The sequence below is a fragment of the Xylaria bambusicola genome (assembly GCF_022495145.1).
Source record: "Xylaria bambusicola strain CBS 139988 unplaced genomic scaffold F5B22scaffold_35, whole genome shotgun sequence".
Classification (NCBI taxonomy): Eukaryota; Fungi; Ascomycota; class Sordariomycetes; order Xylariales; family Xylariaceae; genus Xylaria; species Xylaria bambusicola.
The window spans coordinates 68,450-87,093 of NW_025953588.1; the positions used below are offsets into that span (position 1 = coordinate 68,450).

General features: G+C 49.5%; 7 protein-coding genes across 7 annotated transcripts; 4 read left to right on the plus strand and 3 right to left on the minus strand.

Moving 5' to 3' along the window:
- Positions 1-1,746: 1,746 nt before the first annotated feature.
- F5B22DRAFT_657777 (uncharacterized protein) lies at positions 1,747-3,641 on the plus strand (the record flags this gene model as incomplete). Its single annotated transcript, XM_047980073.1, has 2 exons — positions 1,747-2,202; positions 2,279-3,641. 2 exons carry the CDS (start codon positions 1,747-1,749, stop codon positions 2,900-2,902), a joined length of 1,080 nt encoding a protein of 359 aa, XP_047828758.1. The 3' UTR covers positions 2,903-3,641.
- A 2,478-nt stretch (positions 3,642-6,119) lies between these two features.
- Positions 6,120-6,947, plus strand: F5B22DRAFT_648576 (Ser-Thr-rich glycosyl-phosphatidyl-inositol-anchored membrane family-domain-containing protein; the record flags this gene model as incomplete). Its single annotated transcript, XM_047979035.1, has 3 exons — positions 6,120-6,321; positions 6,391-6,756; positions 6,820-6,947. 3 exons carry the CDS (start codon positions 6,120-6,122, stop codon positions 6,945-6,947), a joined length of 696 nt encoding a protein of 231 aa, XP_047828759.1.
- A 1,167-nt stretch (positions 6,948-8,114) lies between these two features.
- F5B22DRAFT_304138 (protein serine/threonine phosphatase 2C) lies at positions 8,115-9,641 on the minus strand. Its single transcript, XM_047970555.1, has 2 exons — positions 9,504-9,641; positions 8,115-9,433 (listed from the first exon to the last, which is right to left on the minus strand). The coding sequence occupies exons 1-2, from the start codon at positions 9,556-9,558 to the stop codon at positions 8,277-8,279; spliced, it is 1,212 nt and encodes a 403-aa protein (XP_047828760.1). The 5' UTR covers positions 9,559-9,641; the 3' UTR covers positions 8,115-8,276.
- F5B22DRAFT_304173 (uncharacterized protein) lies at positions 9,609-10,240 on the minus strand. Its single transcript, XM_047970556.1, has one exon. It carries the CDS (start codon positions 10,187-10,189, stop codon positions 9,725-9,727), a length of 465 nt encoding a protein of 154 aa, XP_047828761.1. The 5' UTR covers positions 10,190-10,240; the 3' UTR covers positions 9,609-9,724.
- Position 10,241: 1 nt separating this feature from the next.
- Positions 10,242-11,782, plus strand: F5B22DRAFT_304331 (alpha-helical ferredoxin). Its single transcript, XM_047970558.1, has 3 exons — positions 10,242-10,817; positions 10,880-11,031; positions 11,097-11,782. The coding sequence occupies exons 1-3, from the start codon at positions 10,445-10,447 to the stop codon at positions 11,415-11,417; spliced, it is 846 nt and encodes a 281-aa protein (XP_047828762.1). The 5' UTR covers positions 10,242-10,444; the 3' UTR covers positions 11,418-11,782.
- A 1,023-nt stretch (positions 11,783-12,805) lies between these two features.
- F5B22DRAFT_637742 (Thioesterase/thiol ester dehydrase-isomerase) lies at positions 12,806-16,107 on the minus strand (the record flags this gene model as incomplete). Its single annotated transcript, XM_047977482.1, has 6 exons — positions 12,806-13,979; positions 14,040-14,418; positions 14,518-14,705; positions 15,073-15,829; positions 15,885-15,933; positions 15,988-16,107. 6 exons carry the CDS (start codon positions 16,105-16,107, stop codon positions 12,806-12,808), a joined length of 2,667 nt encoding a protein of 888 aa, XP_047828763.1.
- Positions 16,108-16,962: 855 nt separating this feature from the next.
- On the plus strand, positions 16,963-18,641 carry F5B22DRAFT_304368 (uncharacterized protein). Its single transcript, XM_047970560.1, has 2 exons — positions 16,963-18,351; positions 18,418-18,641. The coding sequence occupies exons 1-2, from the start codon at positions 17,247-17,249 to the stop codon at positions 18,474-18,476; spliced, it is 1,164 nt and encodes a 387-aa protein (XP_047828764.1). The 5' UTR covers positions 16,963-17,246; the 3' UTR covers positions 18,477-18,641.
- Positions 18,642-18,644: the final 3 nt, after the last annotated feature.

Genomic DNA, 18,644 nt, shown 5'->3' on the forward strand with positions numbered 1-18,644 from the left:
TTGAACATATAACACAGTAACTACGAGGATCAATACCCCGGAACGCCGTCGCATCTGTGTCAACACGACTGCGGCTGTCACCGGCGGGCGCGGTATTGCGGGTCATTTTGTTGATTTGGGAATCCTTGCACGGGCTACGATACGACCCCTGGACGGCCAAACTCATGGCTGGACAGCTGAATAGAGGATGGAAGAAAAAACAAAAAAAACAGAGGCCAGGAGCCATCCCGAGCTATCCCTTCCGGTTGGGGGCCAATGGTTGCGTGCATGATATCTGTTTAGTTTGTACGTCTGATGGAGACGGGGATGGGGTTGAGCTTTGAAGTCGTAAATGGTCCAACCACAGGGCCCGACGCCCCGTAAAAGTATAGCGAACGCGAGCCGTTTGTTGAAGGATGTATCTACAAGGTTGCCTCTGCTATGTACACTGCCTAGCGTTGGGAGACGGTGCTCGCGTCTACACTAGCAATGTGAATCCCTCGTACGCCTAGTGTGAGATGGGTGTATGAATACTGTTGTTAATAAGCAGCGCGCATGCGCATGCTACATCGCATGTTGGACTTTAAATAGGGATGGCGTACATACTGTGTAGATGATATATACTATAAAATAGACGGAGGATCGAGGAAGGATTTACGTCATGCTGGAGCGCAGGGCTGTTGGCATGCCGTTGGTACGGGTTAATGAACGACCTTGGTCGACTACGAGGTACCAGGAGGCCGGGCTGGTTCAAGCCGAGCTCAGGCCTGGCTGCAGGTTCTTGTGTATCGTGGGAGGGATACACGACACGCCGATTCTTATGGGATCCAAGGAATCAGGAGGCGGTATGAAGCGCCAGTGGGCTCGGCGGACACAAGCCCCCGCCCGCCCCGGCTTTATCCGTGCATTCTCTATGTACAAACTTGACAGATCTGTACAAACATACTGCTACCGGTACTCAAGTTAGCAATAAAAACAAGAAACCCGCCGCAGATCTGTTGCTCCCTGTTAGCCATGTGCAGGGGACCGAAAGAAAAGTCCCTAAGTACTCGTGCCCAGGCGGTACTCGGTGTCCAGCCAATGATAAGTATATAAATAAATGGGAACAAATATAGAAACAGACCAAAGGGATTGGTGTACATTATTTTGGTTTCTGTTGAACGAAGGGATTGGCAATGTATTGGCAATGGATTGTATTGATGTTGTTTGAGTAGAAGTTCTAGTCACTAAAGGAATCCACTGTGAGGGGTAATATAGCCACGCCCACCGTACCTGCCAACAGTTTCCTAAACCGTACTGCTTCAACGACTAGGTATAGGCGGCTTTGATGTCGTAGGGCTTAAGCAGTATCTAGGGATAATGATACGGGTTTGTGCAGTCATGGTCATGTTGTGATGTTCTGACTTGGTGTATGGCCTACAGTACTTCGTAAGTACTAATAAGGTACATGGAATTACTCGGGGAGGTACTTCTAAGTCAAGCCTATCAACACCTAACAAACAGGTACCTGCGAGCATTAAGTGAACATAGTTGCTGCAGAGTTTTAGGTGGGGTAGGGGTTCTATACTAAAATGTCAAAATACCCAGGTACACCAAGAAAATTGGTGCCGACTGACAATCACATGCTTATAGCCAAGCACTTATAGGACAAAAGTATCAAGACACTGGGACAGTGACCAAAAAAAAAAGCGACTTACTGTGGAATCGGTCTAAATTCTAGTGACGGAGCTCTCTGCGGCTGATTGCCACTTGCTGTTCCTGTCTGCCATGGCTGGTCAATTCTCATTCTCATTCTCCGGCGAAGACATAGAAGCTGATGACCAAATCGACACCAAGGTTGATGACCACCCTGGCCCGGAGCCATCAGCGTCGACAAGTGCATTTCCTGTGGCTGGAAAACCTCTCCTCCCTGCAACGAGTCACGATGTGAGGGAAATGCTCCTTAAGCTGCCGTCCAAGATCGCCTTCAGCCTTCTGGATGTTGACCTTGACGGCAGGGGAAACATACAGCTACCTCGTCGTGAACTGTGGGACGTCCGTGTCCAGCTCATGGCGGAAGAGGACGAGGGTGAAACGGAGGAGGTTCTGGGAAACCATGATGTCAAGACTGGTGTCTATGAAGGGGGCTTCAAATCCTGGGAGAGTAGCGTGGATCTTGTTAAAGTCCTCGCATCCTCGCAGCCATTTGCGCCAGGCGCAAACAAGCTATCAAAGATTGTCGAGGTATGTCGGAATCGTATCTACCTGTTGTTACATGGTACACAGTGATACATGGTAGATCCTAACTTGCGATTCATAGCTGGGGTGTGGCACCGCCTTGCCCTCCTTAGCACTTTTCCAATGGGCTATGTCTTCGACAATTTCTTCGGTTTCTTATATCCTTGCCGACTACAACCCGACTGTTCTACAGCTGGTTACATTGCCTAACTTTATATTAGCCTGGGCTATCCACCACCGCGAAGGACTGCCAATATTGAGTGAAGCGTTTTCTGCAGAAGGCGAGCTTGATTTGACTCTGGAGATCTTGGAAGCGTTCCAAGAATTCCTCGTAACCCGTGACATCTCCCTACTCTTCTTCTCCGGCGCATGGTCTCCTGAATTTGTCACTCTACTTAACGACGCTCCGAACCCTACTGGTAGTTCAGGTACAGAAAATGCCACAGTGATTATGGGCGCGGAGACAATCTACTCGCCGTTCGCTTTGAATTCTTTTCTTCAGACCATCCTCACTCTCCTGCAGGACGAGAAAGCGCACGGCCGCGTGGCTCAAGTCCTCGTTGGGGCGAAAAGACTTTACTTCGGCGTAGGTGGTTCCCTGGACGACTTCGTTGTTCAAGCCCGGGAGCGAGGGACTGTTGTTGAGCAATTACGGGAAGAAACAGAGGGCGTTCGAAGAGGTGTTGTTCGCTGCATCCTACCCTAAGCAGGAATATGAGGGACCTGCTATCAAGGATCCCCTGCCTAGGTGATTGGGATGATGGGATTTTCACATCGGCTCGTTTGGTGTCTTGCTTGGCCACATCCAGCTCTTGATATGGCAAGTCAAGGACACTTTTCATCCTATCAATGATCGATAGCACGATGTGCCCGGTAATCATGCCAGCTTGCTTAGCGGGTGCTACGATGTGATTTCTACCATGATTCACGGTCAACAGAATGCGCTGCCAAATTCATACACCTGTACATCCACCAAGCTCTTGACGGAAACACCGCGTCACTAGAATTTACCGATCAACCTAGGTGAATTAATTCTCGGGTCATTTTCCTTCCAGCTCGCCAAATAAACATAAACATCACGATGGCAAGAGAGACAAGGTCTCGTCTTGGTTGTGAAACCTGTCGCGCGATCGGAAAGATTTTCTCGGGATTTAACGACGAGCTCGGAGATGGCAAATGAGCGAACTCTAAGGCATGTTTGTGCCATGTACTTTATATCAACGGCAAGAGCTCTCGGCTGAAGTTATGATCGCCTTTATCAGGACACTCCATACCTACATGTAACGTCTTAGCCATACCTACCTACTTACATCAAGTGTATACACTTTAACGCCATATTGTAGGTGTGTTTACACGTTGAAGCGACCAATCAATCACTTCGTGCACCCTCGGACCTGAAATGACGTGCGTTCAAGCGGGATCGGGACGGCTTGACGACTCTGCAATGTCTCGAATGTCTCAACTGATTGTACCGATCTACGCCGCAATTGCGAATCATTGCACCTTCCTCTGCACCTTCCTATCCTAGTAATCAAGACACTACAGGGTAGTAGCACATGTACTTGCCACGCAAATCGCGATCCGCTCTACATACGTAGCCCTCAATCCAGCTGGTCCAGCATTCTCTGTAACGAGGCTTAGCTCTCTTCTGCCCTCTCAACGTGCCCAAACCGGAACCTCATTGCGTCACTGCCTAGATGAAGTAAGCTTGCTTAGACCTGCTTCCTGACAACGGACACAAGGAACTTGTGGTCGCGTCGTAATGAAACATTCCGTGGCCGAGGCGGCATGGAAGACAGCAGATCAGGAGGCATGGCGAGGCATGGATATCCTCTCGCCTAGGTACTGCAGTTGGCAGCGCCTCGCCCTCGGTGCTGTCGCATGCATTCTGGCGCAGTTCTGTTCTCTTTTGTTCATTGGATACCTACCTAGAGGCCCACAGCCCACGTGCATACCTACGGTAGTGTACACAACAAAGGGATGTATGTACCGGTAGTTAAGGAAAGGCCTCAGAAGTGATGTGAGTGTCTGTCTATACACATTCCTGAGCTCTTACTTATAATCTTGGCAGAACTTGACCTGCTAGTACAGTACTGGACATGGTATGTGATAAAACAGATCAATGTTCGCATTGCAACAATAGGTACCGGTATCATAGCACATGTACATGTGTACACGTACCTACTTCCTATGTACCGTAGTGTGCGCAACTCTGCGCAATCCTGGGGTGGACACTTACGGTGCCTAAGTAAGTAAGAGTAGGCATTAATATATTTGTAGAGGAAGCATTCCTTTACCATTACCTACTACCCCAATGTACTATGTATGGATGGAGCAACTGATGCAGTTGAGGTATCAGTAGCGCACAGGGGGCGCAGATGAGGCATCCCATTTTGGCGCGCCAATGATTCATGCGCCACTCTGCCCTAAACTAGTCCCGTGCTGAGCCTGCCGTGTAGCCTCTCGAGGTCCTCTGACCAGATCTCTGACCTCCTAGCCTAGTTTTTTTCAAGAGGGATGATCGAACCTGAGACTGGTCGAGATCATCCAGACGAGCTGAGCTTCATCTAGATTAAGAAGCAGATCGCGAGGGCGCTCGTTGAGATACCATTGAATACATCACATCGCCAGTCATGGTTCTGCATGGTGTAAGTAAGTAAGCGTGAAAAGGGGCAAATCGCATTCTTTGCCCCTGGGTTGTTGCCTAGCGGCGCGAACTAGCCCCAGACCCGACCGGCGCGAGACCCTTTAGGTAGTGTTAGCGCAAGGAATGCGCAGAATCCAGTCAGATCCAGTGATGACTTTGTGGGGGTGAGTTCCAATGGCGAATGGTCATTACATTGGAGATGATCGCTAACGATGCCTTTTCAGTCTACCTAGGTATAAGTATGTAGTATGTAACGCTCTGCTACTGCGCGGCATGCCCAGACCCTGTCCAGACCATGCCTATCGGGGCGTCCAGCTCCTTACCTTAGGTCGAACCAAGAGTCGGACGGTCAGATCGGAATCTCCATTCTTGTATCTCGAGGAGATCAAGGTACCTATCACTTAACAGATACTTAAGCTGCATATACGTATGTAAGTATGTGTATGCGCAGCGTTAATGAAGGCTGTCCGTCATATTCTCAATCTTCAGAATAGGCACTTTATGTAAGTACCTATCTACCTACAGATGTAAGTATGTTCCTGGCCCATGTGCATGTGTGTGCATTGCGCTAGTCAGCTTGGTCCTTGTACATAGTATTAGCAACTTGAGTTATTAGTCGGTAGTGTATGGCGGGAAACTCTGAGCGTAGGCAGGCGGAAGTGAAAGGTACCTACAGACTGGGTATCGCCATGCCAATAGAGCTACTCGGCTACCTAACCTGGAGTAAGTATAAGCAAAATCCTCTGGGCTTCGAAATGGGATTAGCTCTTCGATCAGTTGCGACTGAGATCATAGAGCAATTTCCTCAGAAGCCCTCAATTTCCACTCCCGTTCGCCACCTTCATTCTCTTCCTCTCTCTTGTTCGTCTGCCAGAGTCTGCCTACTAAAACCCAGCATACCATCACGGTCGTGTCTGTCTCGCTCTTTAATCTATATACACTTTTTGTAATACGCGGTTCCCTTGAACTTGTAAGTAGCAATCACCTCAACCTTATTTGCTCTCGGTGTCTATTTGCCTCCGCTGCCGCCGTGCTCCATTTCGAGGCGCGTCACTGTCTGTGCTCGGTTTGACCATTCACTTGCTGGGAGAGGAGCCGGCGGTTCGACAGAATTATCTCGCATTGTCCTCCGCGATCACCTTACCTTACACTCTTACCTATTGCTTACACCTACCACCTACTCGAGTCTGCGAACATCGCCTAACCTTACAAGTTGGTTTACTAATTCCATCTCGCCGTAGCATTCTCATAACACTCTTTTTCTACACGATCCAAGATGAAGGCCGTCATTTCTTCCGTCGTCCTTGCTGCCCTTCTCGGGTTCGCCAATGCCAAAGTTGAGCTGACCAACAGCAACTTTGATGACATCGAGGCTGGGTCGACTTTCGAGATCACCTGGGACGATGCTGAGGGTCCTGTTACCTTGACCCTGAAGAACGGGTCCGAGGACAATCTCCAAACCGTCGAGACCATTACGTGTAAGTGCACAATCCATCAAGACTGCCTTTAGGTGTAGCTTAGGTGTAGCTCGACTGACAAGTTTCCAGCCGGTGCTTCTGGTAGCAGCTACGTGTGGAGTGTTGACTCTGATCTCGTTTCCGGTGACTACGCCATTGAGATCACCGATGGCGTCGACGTCAACTATTCGCAGATGTTCCCTGTTGCCGGAACCGATGCGCCTAGCTCTACGGCCAGCTCTACAGTCACTATAACGAGGACATCCACTACTGCCTCGTCAACTTCGTCTAGTGAATCAACCACCACTACTAGCGAGGAGTCTACCTCAACAGAGGCTACTTCCACCGAGACTTCTTCCTCAGAGTCTACGACCAGCTCCGAGTCTTCATCTGCTACAACTTCTTCAGAGTCTACCACGACTACTGCCTCCTCAAGCAGTGTCACTCGCACAACTAGTATGATCTCTCCATCTCACGGCATCTGCTTTATGAGAAGACTTGAAACTGACATGATTAAAGCTTCTGAACCCTCCGCAACTGAGTCTGATGCTCCCGATTCGACCATCCCCAACAGCAACGATGCCCAGAGCATGGCCGCTCCTCTCATCCCCGGCATTCTGGCTCTCCTTGGAGCTGCTCTTATCTAAGGATAGAGTGAGCTTTGCGACTCTGATTTTCGCTGCATAGATACCTCTTCTATATGTATACTGATAATAGCTTTGTAATTTCTATACCCTAATAGGGCCTCGTGATTGTATGTAGAAGATGACTTCACGGGCAGAAGAGATCTGAGGGATGGGTTCACGGCCGACGGGGGTATACGACCTATGTAGGCCTGTTATTCCTGTCGTGATGCATTCTACAAGACAATGAAATTGATTGGGAAGTATACGTGCGATCTGTTGTCATTTTTTCGTGAACCTATCTCCGTGCGCGAATGTTGCATCTGCCGTGCTTTGGTGAAAGTACCTCGGTGTGGTGCATGTGACATACCTAGCTGCAACGTCGGATCTTTGCAGATTGACACAAGCAGTATCACCAATCCGCGGATCCCACCAGGCTGGGAACCCGCGCGGAAAACATTGACCCAGTCACAAGATTCACTTTCAAAGTTCCTATTGGCTTCCCGTTTTGCGGCGCTTCGGTTCGTTGACCCGATCGTGAGACAGACGGTGAATTCTCATATTTTCTAGTTCCCGTCATTGGTAGGATAAGCGCTCTTAAGGAATAGTCGGGTTGAAGTGCCTTTCTCTCGGGACGGGATTGTTATGCCCCTAGACGAGGTTTGTATCCAATTGAGAGTCCATATGATTTATCTCTTTTGTAAAGGCTGGTCTCTGCATGGGTTTGTGGGACTTCATATGTCGTGCTTGTGCTTGTGCTTGTGCGTGTGCTCGTGTTTGTGTTTGTGTTTCTGCCTCGACGTATTTTGCGTATGTATGTTGTATGTAGAGTGTACGTATAGATGTATGTACATGTATATGAAACTAAGTACCGTCGGATTGAGAATAGCTACCAGTCAATACTGGCGTGCAATTTGTAACAGAACGATGGTATCAGACATCACTGCTTGCATGAAGTATTATAGCCCTGATGGTTGTATTTTACAGGTAGAGAGCGCGAGCATATTTTCCCTACCTATTAAATTATAATAGCAGATATGTACATATATATCTATCATCTATATAGTCACCGGCGCCCATGTGCCCTGATATGTCGACAAGGTTTATAGCAAAGTTTTGTATGCGATGACCTCTCAGCTGTCACGCAGCTTGTCTCTTGCTTCGGTTTTGCCCGTTGCCCAAAGCCCCCTTTAGTCTGTAAAATGGAAGCGCGCACACTTTCCGCCCCTGCCCAAGAAACGCCGAATAATGCATGAGGGATACACAGATGGATGGGCCGGTATGTAGATTCTCTTCTTTCTATTACCTTCTCGCCTTCTCCCTATACGACTCTTTGGTATAGACTGCAGCGTTTTATAGCTTGCTTTGCACTTCGGGCATTTTATTGCTGTCAGACACCACAAGTACAACGACGCAGATATCGTCGACTTTGCCCCCATGCCAGTTCTCTTGAGGGTAGTACTTCTGGACCTCCTTGGCGAACGGCCCATCGAGTCGTTGATTTGTGCTGGCTGTCTTAGCTCTTGCCGCAATCTCGATTGCAAGTGCGCTCTGTAATGTGACGAGTCGCTGGGTAGAGTCTTCGGGCTGGGTGAAACGTCGCAAATTGTCCACCACCCGGGTACCGCCGTCGCTCGTCTTCCAGGCCCCGATGCTCATCATTGTCCGACTCACAATGCCTAGTATGTCTTGGTTGAACAGGTTGTCCCATACACCATCACTTGCGAACACTAGAATGTCACCATGTTTGAGAGTGTGTTGCGTCACGTCCGCATCCTTTGGGTAGTCGCAGAGTTGTGCCCCGCCGAAAGCGGCTGCACGTGCTAACATACTCGCGGGCACGATCGAGAGCTGGTAGGGCGTGTTGAAAGCGTGCGTTTGTGGCTCGGAATAAGTGTGAACGGCGTTCAGTCGCAAGTGAACGAAGCCAGAGTCGCCCAGGTTCGCTACCTCTAGCTTGCCATCCTCGGTTGCGACAGCCACGGTTGCCGTACTGCCACCAGCGTGTATGGACCTATCTTTCACAACATCGTCATAGCCGCGCTGCATGAGCGCCCTGGGTGCCAATGGAGTCTCGCCGCCATTAGGCTTGTGTTCATACGCGGCAGATGCCATGTAATCGCAAAAGCTATGTGCGAAGTCGGCCGGATCAACACCGCTCTCCTCCCAGCCCCCCACACCATCTGCCACACCTAGTGCGACAGCATTGGTATCACCAATTCGACTTATGAAAAAGGCATCCTGGCCGCTCGCGGGTCGCTTCGACTTGGGCCGCTTCTTCTCGGTTTGGATTCGGTTGTATGGGTTGAAGTGAAAGACGTTCGTGAGAGGGTCGAATTTCTTGAATTTAGCGGAAAAAGAGGCAGCAGCATGATAACCGAATTTCCGTGTAGGCTGCGCTCCCTGGTCGTGAACAGTTGGTTGGGTAGAGCAGGCGTCTGTTTGGTTGGTTCGCGATAGCTGTAGGGGCATTCGAAGTCGTGGGGTCGCCAGGTGAGACCGCACGCCGGCTATTATGAATGGCGAGTTAGATGATAGCGGAACCCTACGACACGCGACCGAAGCCATGGTTTCTCTCACTCGAATAGCAGAGTCTTCCTAAGTTGACCACTAGTCGTGGTGTCGGCGTTGCCATCCCTCACGCACGTTCACAAGACGCGGGTAATACCGGAGCGGGAAGAATCGCGAGGTCTAAATTCGCCTGCGGAGACTACGGTACAAGGTTGGGGGACAAGCAAGGACAAGATGATCCTGGACAGGTCAAGGCAGTTAGACTTTGACATCTAGTTATTCATTCAAGCCTAAAATCTGCGAGGAAAACAAGTCGAAGACGGACATCGCCCCCTCGTCCGCTCCGCAAAGGTTCTAACATGGGACTTTGTCGTGTTACAACAACGATAAAACCTAACTTTGATCACCAATGCAACGTCCCTGTAGGTACCTAGCCTGACCAGACCTGACCATGCCAGCCGGATCCCCAAAAATAAATGTTGGGATTCTCTCGGCGCTGCGTGATGACGACTGAGCTCGGCTGTTATAGGCTTGTTATAGGCAGTTACCCACCATTTTGGCACTGTGGCTAAAGTGGCTGAAAACAGGTCTGGGGAGACAGGCTCGACAGAGGTGTTCGTATTGCCCTCAGCCACACAGCGGGAGGGGCTCGAGGCTGCTTGTAGAAACGCTTGGACCAAGCTCGATGGGACGCTAAGAGCCAAATCGGTGGAGGATCCCATCCGGCGATGAGTGAATAATTGAATGCCTCTCATTGGTTGCAGCAGTTCCAGCCGATAGCCGAGGGAGCAAATCGGGTTGGAACTTGGTCTTGTGAACTGGGCTCTGCCTGGCTAGTCTTCGAAACTTCGATGATGAAGACATTCTCAACCCATCGCCACACAGACTAGCCTTGACTAAGGTGTATCTCTCGCTTCCTGCTGTCGAGTATTCGGGGTTGGACTTCTCTTTCCCTCGTCTCTATACCAGTAGCTCAATCGAAGCGAGATCGCAACCGTTCCTCGCCTACAATGGCAGCTCTCCGCTCTACCTCGTCCCGGCTCCTAGCCGCCGCCACGCGCTCGTCGGCTGGTCCCTCTATGCTCGTGCGATCAATGGCCACTGTTGGTGACGCGACAGTCAATGCCAACCCCAAGAGCTCATCCGCCGCGCGAAACAAGACCTTCCAGATCTACCGGTGGAATCCCGAACAGCCAGAAGAGAAGCCCAAGATGCAGTCCTATACCCTGGACCTTAACAAGACTGGCCCCATGGTGCTCGATGCGCTGGTGAGGATTAAGAACGAGGTTGACCCTACATTGACCTTCCGTCGGAGTTGCAGAGAAGGTATCTGCGGCAGCTGTGCCATGAACATTAACGGAACGAACACCCTCGCGTGCTTGTGTAAGTTCCTAGATGCGCCTATATCATATGATGCTCTAAGTCTAATAACAATGCCCTTCTAGGTCGTATCCCCACTGATACGAGCGCTGACCTAAAGATCTACCCGCTCCCTCACACATATGTCGTTAAGGATTTGGTACCGGACTTGACACACTTTTACAAACAATATAAGTCTATCAAGCCCTACCTCCAGAGAGATACACCGGCCCCTGATGTATGAATGACCCTTGCAATCTCCATCATTGATTCTTGACTTGCGTGCTAATGCATTGCTTCTAGGGAAGAGAGTACCGACAGAGCAAGGCCGACCGGAGAAAGCTAGATGGCTTGTACGAGTGTATTCTTTGCGCCTGCTGCTCAACCTCGTGCCCCTCTTACTGGTGGAACGCCGAGGAATACCTTGGGCCCGCTATTTTGCTACAGTCCTACCGCTGGATTATCGATTCCCGTGATGAGAAGACCGAAGCTCGAAAGGCAGCACTAGATAACTCCATGAGCTTGTACCGATGCCACACCATCCTCAACTGCACCCGAACCTGCCCTAAGGGCCTAAATCCCGGTCTGGCAATTGGAGAGATCAAGAAAGAGATGGCGTTTTAAATGAAGAGAACAAAAAGGGAGAAAAGGTTCTTGCTCGGGCTATAATAGTCTGGCGCTTGAGGGTGGCCGAAAATATGGCGACTGGAACAGACGTCAATTGAAAAAGTGGGATGGTTGGCTGGAGGAGTAAACCAACCCTTGTACAAAGTTCCTCCAACAGCATGAAGTTACGCCCGCTTTTGGAAGGGAATCTATTCGGAGTGGAATCCTTGGTAGTCTTAGCCGTGTTCCTATCTTCCGAGCATGGTTGGAGTTTTATGCTTTTCACTATTTAAACAAGAATCGAAAGCACAATCGCGAATCCAAGTGATATTCATGCTGTTCGCACCCAAATCTGAGGTCTCCATCACAATTTTACAGCGTTTTCTCCTTCTCATTGTGGTTTCCTGAATCCCTAACTCTTTACCCTAAAGTTGGCTAAACGGTTCAGACAATGTTATCAAACGTAATAATCTGAAGACGGCAGAGTTCGTACGTGGGAATGCCTGACATCCATTTCTGATTCGCCCACCCAGTTGACATAAAAGGGATGTTTTATATAGTAGCGGTGCTTGCACGACTTACCAAAATCGCCCTTTCCGAGTGTTAACATCGGCAATAATCTTTATTTGAATTGACAATTTAACCTGTCTTGTGGGCTGGTCCTGGCTTTCTCTTCATCACTGTCCCTCTCATCGCCTCCAATGTCGGAGAGGGCCTAAGATGTTAAAGTACAAAAGGTATAAAAGGGTCAGTTTGGTCATAATAACAAGCCCACGACAGGAAAGAACGGGAATCAAGACTTGCCAGCTGACGAACTCCAATGTGACTTCGGGCATCATTAGTATCAGCAGTGTCCGTTTCCATCCGTCCACCAGCACAACCCCCGATGATGATAGATTTCTCGAACTTAAAAATCACTCTGGCTGATGAATGACTCGGCATTCGCATTTATCCGAGAGCCCACATTGTCTAAATCGTGAGAAGGAGCCGACGTGATGCATAAGCTGTCCTTCAGGATGACACCTAGGCTGGATCAGGCCCGATGTCTTTTCACTTCTCAGCTCACGAGGGACTTCAACCGCATTAATTCATGCAGGTAACTAGTCGATAGATATCATTAGGTGTTCTAGTCCCCTGCTTCTCAAAATTGCCAGAAGAGATGTGTAGAATGCCACTAGACGCTCGATATAATACGGAGGAAGCGTGGTCGACGGCAGGATGAGGAAGCGAGAAGTGATACATCGACATCTTAGTGTGAAATCTGGCCAAAACCTACGAAACTGCCACTTTTTTCGGTAATGCTTTGTAAATTTGAGCCTTGAACCAAAAATCCCCCCGCTGGTAGTGGTCTAGCTAACAACCATAGCATACCTGGACCAGGGCTCAAGCACAGGCGATATGCCTTTTCACCGCATCTCAACCCTGATTCTCGCCTCCAAACCGTCAACACAGAAACCCAGCTGCCTGGACCCGTCTGGCAGCTCAACCTCGCGTTTAACCCATTTACCTGGCTCCTCTCCTGTGGGTACGTTATCACCCGACGAAGTCATCTTTTCCTCCTGCACCTCTTCGTCGTCACTACTGTCTTCCACTTCATCATCAAACCCTGCAACGGGGTCCCACTCTCCAGTTTCCCATATCAGTCGTACAGATAGCGGCTTCACTCCGAAAAGCCTTCCTGCTATACCCTTCACAGCGTATATGTCAAAGCTCTTGGGAATCTTTGTAGCTTTCTGGATGATACCCTGTTCCTTGGAGTAAAACATGAATTGGACCCTCACCAGCCTGGCCTCTAAAAAGGCTGGGTTGACCTCTTTCCTCCGGCTCACTGTCGGTGCACCGTATAATTCACATAGCTCTGCATAACGTTTGTGGTGCTGGAGAATCTTGGCTGTCTGCGTCTCGGGCACGGTTGCGAGATGCTTCCCGATGTGGGCTAGATAGAACATTTCAGCGTCCTGCCGATCTGTGGCAGAGATAGTGCCGAAGTTCAAAGTCTTCAGGTTTGCAAGCCTCCCGACAGTAAACATGTACGCTTCCTCTGTCAAGTTCTTGGGGTTTGTGGAAAGCTCGGGATCAGGGTGATCGTAGATAGGATTGTGGGCGAAGCGTAGAGCTGTTAAGCCTGGGAAACAAGCTGGTAGATCATCTACGAATGCCCATGATGAGATTTGGTTGTACGAGACGTCAAGATACTGTAAGTTGATGGAGAAAGTTGGCGATGGCTTATCCGAGTCAGCTAATTGAATCGCTGATATGTTGTTTCCCTTGAGGTGTAGCTGGCGGAGAACCGTCAACGCTGTAAGGCTGCCCAATTGGGCAATGGTGGTGAAATCATTGAATTCGAGATTCAGAGAAGTGAGCGTTGACTCGAGGGACGAGAGTGGTATCACTGGCAAACTAGACAGCTGGTTTGTACCCGCAGAGAGTGAAGCCAGAGACTCGAATCTGGTTGCAATATGTCCAAGTTCTTCCCAACTCATTAGAGTTTCTTCAAGTGCCAGCTCCTGAACGCCCTGAAGACTTTGCTGTACCCCATGAAGCCCTTCATCGTTGAGTACATCCTGGAAGCGGTTTCCACTGTAGTGGCTTATTAGCTTATGAACCACAAGAGAAGAGAAAGACCATGTTTCGGCTCACTTTAATCGTAACTCTCGAAGCCGTGGCAACTCGGCGCAAATTTCCACAACGGTTCCAGCCCTCTTGAAGAGATTCCGACTAAGGTCCAGCTCAATCACCTTTGGACATGTCTCAGAAATAGACGGGTCGCCATCCTTGTAAGCAGTAGCGATGCATGTGCCATCAAGAACAGCGTACCGAAGTTCTGAGAGCTGAGCCTGTTTACTGCGGGTCTTCTCAAAGCCAACTTCCTCCGCTATCTTTCCCGAGAATTGGATGGCAACCGTGTTCTCCAACTCGGCGGTGTATTTGTCTTGCAAAGCAGTGATGAAGCTGACCGGTGTTGCGGCAGGCCTTGTCGGCCGTACAAAGGACGCGGGGGTTGCAGAGCGCGAGCGACCTGGCCTCAGCACTTAGCCCACGACTTCTCCACTGCCGAACGAATGGGAGTAGGATCATTGAAAATTATATATATTTCGATATGAGGGATGATACTTACATTTGAAATATCTCACTCCTTTATGAGAGCCGTCGTGTTTGCCTCGGGCGGCATCATCCCATTCCACGCCAAGCCAAGAACCTGAAGTACCGGCAACTTCGCCCAAGTATCGGACAGTGCACGTTGCCCCATCAAACGACAGACGATCTCCTACATGGGGAATTGCAGACATGGTTACCATATCATTACTTTCCAATTCATTGACGTATACGTGCTTGACTTGGCGTCGGCGTGCAATGGATCTGGGTTTGTCTCTCTTTTCCCCCTTGGCAAATGTACCCATCTGAAAAGATTACTGGGTTGGACACTGCGACTAGGCAACCAGCAAAGTGGTGCCCATCAACACCCCTTTTCTTTCCTTATTTTCTTGTCATAATACAAGACTACAGAAGACTTTGTTACCACAATATGTTTTTGGCTGCTGAGATATATTTCTGAAATTGATGCACTGAAGCAACACTCGCTTAAATTGACATGCTATATGCTGATATACCTATCGGGCGAAATGGCCTAAAGTGTTGTCGCTCCATATGTTGGCCTCATAGTCATGTTCACAGTTTACTCTTGGCTTCTCCTACAACCTTCATCAGCGCGCGGCCGTTGCTTAGCACAACCTTGCCACCAGCGACTTTGACGATGAAGCGAATCTCTTCCCACTCGCCTTTCATCTCGCCGGTCCTCCACACCGAGGCCACCAACTTGTCCCCGGGCTTCACTGGGCTCGCAAAACGAGCTTGGAACTCCTTCATGTTGGCAGGGTTGCTGCCACCAAGCTTTTGCAACAGGCCGTGAGCAGCCCAGTTCCATGAATATAGGCCGTGGATGATGACGCCACCGAAGCCCATCTTCTTGCCCGGCTCGGGGTGGATGTGCAAGGGATTATAGTCGCCATTGAGGCGGTAGAGGATGGGTGTCTGCGTTGTCGTCTGGTTCTCAAACTCAACGTCAGGGGTTTTGCCCTTTGGAGGAGGGAAGTTCTCAGTCGGGGGGCCTTTGGGTCCTCCCCAATTACCCTGCCCGACATAGAAGCCGCTGCCGATAGCACGGGTGTAAATATCGCCAGTACCGGCATCGACTAGGTCAGTCTGGGTCTCGACGACAGTTCCCGGGCGGCCCTTGTCGTAAACACCAAGGACCTTGGTGCGGATCTCGAATTTCTTGCCCTCGGAGGTGGTGGGGAGGGGCTTGAAGAGTTGGATCAGTCGCTGGCCGTCAACAGTTCGTCGTGCATCGAATTCCGGTACGCCAGGGATCTTGACGGCCTTCTGAGCGGCGTAGAAATCAATGACGTCGGCATGGTTTTGCTTGAAAGCTACGAATTGTCAACGGCTGTGTGGCGAGAGGGCGCTGCTCGCGTGATTACTTACGCAATATGACTGGATAGGTAGGAAAGACGGCAAAGTTGGGATCAAGCTCCTAGCCAGGCTGTGAGCGGCGGTGGGCCAATGAAGTGAATCAAGAAGCACGTACGTAAAGGAAGTGAAGTTCATCGGGAGTGCACCCTATCGAATTGGCGAAGAGCAATGCATCGCGCTTCAGCCACGACACTTGGATGGGGGGGTATTCAAAGCCAACGCCGGGACCGCTCATTGTTGGATATAAGGTATTTCAAAGACAGTAAAGTAAATTGAAGCCACAGCACAATGAGCACAGGTATTTCAGCACAGATGTGACGATTCGCTGTTCTCACGCAATTTGATTATTTTACTTACATACCTACCCTCGGAACTGCTCCTCGCACGAGCAGGGTTCCCTTGGCCGTCATGCCGAGGTCCACGGGGATGGTTGGTGAACAGCGGCACCTACCGTAGCTTGTAATTACCTAGCCTTAGGTACCTAGGTACCTTACTTAGGTAAGTAGCTGCCTGTAGATACCTGGAGAAGCCCCGCACGGTTTAATTAGGTACCTAGTACCCCACAGGCGGCTTGTCGCTGCTTTTTTACCACCACCACCACCACCACCACCACCACCACCAACAATGACAAGAACAACAAGAACAACAACAAGAAGAAGAATAATAATAATAATAACAACAACGACTCAGGTCCTGCGTTCTTACCGTGCCATCGTCCTTGATTCAAGGCGCCTCCCTCTTTAATTTCCCATACTCTTGTATCCTTCACCCTAGGTAGGCTCCTTCTCGTTCTGATGCGCACTGCGCTCGATCCCAACCACTGTCAGTCACTTCAGGGAAAGCCCGGACATCGAAGTTAAAGTGGCAGAGATATTCCGCACTATTGTGGCTACCCCTACTAGTACAGGTTATGATCCTTGTGCTCGCCAAATAACAACCGCTTCATTCTCACCGATGCCACATTTCTTGGATAGCGACACGCGTAGTCTTACGGAACGAAAGAAAGACAAAGCACAAGTACACCTTCAGCCCAAACTTAGAAGCCCTTCTCCACCAAAGTACGGCGTAACTTAACGGCGAAGACGGCCAAGTTGATTCAACCGGCAGAATATCTCGACCGACAAGTCCTTATCGTTGCTGAGAAGATAATCCTGCGAAACCGAGAGAGCTTGGAAAGGCGAGAGCAACCCCCTTGGCAAACGCAACAATCAATCAGCCGGGCTCGAGAGACTGTATCGATGGGACTCGCGCCGACGACTACGACGTACTGCGCAAACACTTCTGGAGATTCAAAAAAAAAAAAACACTAAAAAACTCGAACCCCTCCTTGATGAGTATAGTAATCCTCCCAAGAAAGGAGATACCAGCAACGAAATGAGTTCTGGGTTAGAGCTTACAGATCTTACGGATCCTACAGATCTCTCAAATCTTTTGTTAGGGGAGGGAAAGACTGATGACATGGCTATGACAACAATGAAATCTCCCACCAGCCAGCAAAGCCCGGAAAAGAGGAAGCACGAACACTCCCCTGAAGATACTGCGGCCAAGAAATATAGATTTGATCTGCCTACCCCCGAATCTCAGGGGGAAGGTGACAATGAAAATGCAGAGGCAGAGGAAAAGGCGACAAATGATGTTTCTCTTCGAGAAGCACAAGTCAATGACAAATCGAAAATGTCATTGAATCAGGACGGCAAGGATGAGGGGCTCCTTATGACGGTTATGACATTTGCAGAATGGGAAGATGGCCGGGATCGCCTGCGCCAAATAGCCAAAGATGGCCTCGAAGCATTTGATAACATCGCCATTCGGGAGGAGATGTGGGGAAAAAATGCATCAAAAAAAGTCCCAACCTGGTGGCTCAAGGATTGTGGGGGTCAAGAAATGTCTGGAGCATTGTTGGCTCATCCAAGCTCAGTCGAAGATGCGACCCATCGTCGTCCATCCCTTGAACCTAGCGCTTCAGGATATAATATCGTCATGCCACCTGAAGGCTTGAGCACGCAGACCTCAGAACGTCAGAACCCTATATTATTCCGTCGAAATATTTGTTTGGTCGAAGATGCTTATAAAGCACTTTTTCCCAATACAAATACAAATACAAATCATTCCGATACGCAAAGCTCAGAAAATCAGAACCTTGTCGCAGCCCAACCGAATACAAGCACTTTGGAAGATCTTGCTAGCCCTGTTGCTGGTTCTACAGACAGTGACGGCTATGATCTAGAAGATGTTCCTGATCTTCTACATGATAGCTTCATCTCTCTAGAAGAAGTATCTAGACTTTTAGTGGAATCCACTTTCTCATGGAAAATGGCCTCTAAAGCTTTAGATGCCGGAGCTGCTCTTCCTGGCACCTTGAAAGTTGCTCTGACTTCTATCAAACATACCCATGTAATTCTTCGACGGGCTCATATGGAATTATACAATGTCTCCGATCATTTACAATTAGTCTGCAATATTCAGACAGATAACCTAGGTTAGTTGCTTCTTCCAGCCATTCAGCAGATACAATGATAATCACTGAACCGCGCAACTCATCGAGTTGTCACCCACAGCGTGATAACTCAGTCTGGATTGAACCCGAGAATCCCTCAACTATAGCCAATCCAGGTACCGGCACAGCACGGTTGAAAAGCAATACAATATCGTATACTTTAGGAAATAAGGTAATACTACTAGGGTTAGCCGAGAAGCGAGCATTGATATCCGTCGGTATAAATGGACTATGGCTTAAACTAGGCCGCATGGCAAGGTCCGTAACAGACTTGG

Bases quoted from the DNA above. Each gene is read 5' to 3' on its own strand.
- F5B22DRAFT_304138 (XM_047970555.1), bottom strand. From the start codon at position 9,558: ATGGCAACGCCGACACCACGACTAGTGGTCAACTTAGGAAGACTCTGC. The intron at 9,434-9,503 runs GTGAGAGAAACC...CATTCATAATAG, and splicing joins AGGAAGACTCTGCTATTCGA to CCGGCGTGCGGTCTCACCTG.
- F5B22DRAFT_304173 (XM_047970556.1), bottom strand. From the start codon at position 10,189: ATGAGAGGCATTCAATTATTCACTCATCGCCGGATGGGATCCTCCACC.
- F5B22DRAFT_304331 (XM_047970558.1), top strand. From the start codon at position 10,445: ATGGCAGCTCTCCGCTCTACCTCGTCCCGGCTCCTAGCCGCCGCCACG. The intron at 10,818-10,879 runs GTAAGTTCCTAG...ATGCCCTTCTAG, and splicing joins GAACACCCTCGCGTGCTTGT to GTCGTATCCCCACTGATACG. The intron at 11,032-11,096 runs GTATGAATGACC...CATTGCTTCTAG, and splicing joins GAGATACACCGGCCCCTGAT to GGAAGAGAGTACCGACAGAG.
- F5B22DRAFT_304368 (XM_047970560.1), top strand. From the start codon at position 17,247: ATGAGTTCTGGGTTAGAGCTTACAGATCTTACGGATCCTACAGATCTC. The intron at 18,352-18,417 runs GTTAGTTGCTTC...CAACTCATCGAG, and splicing joins TATTCAGACAGATAACCTAG to TTGTCACCCACAGCGTGATA.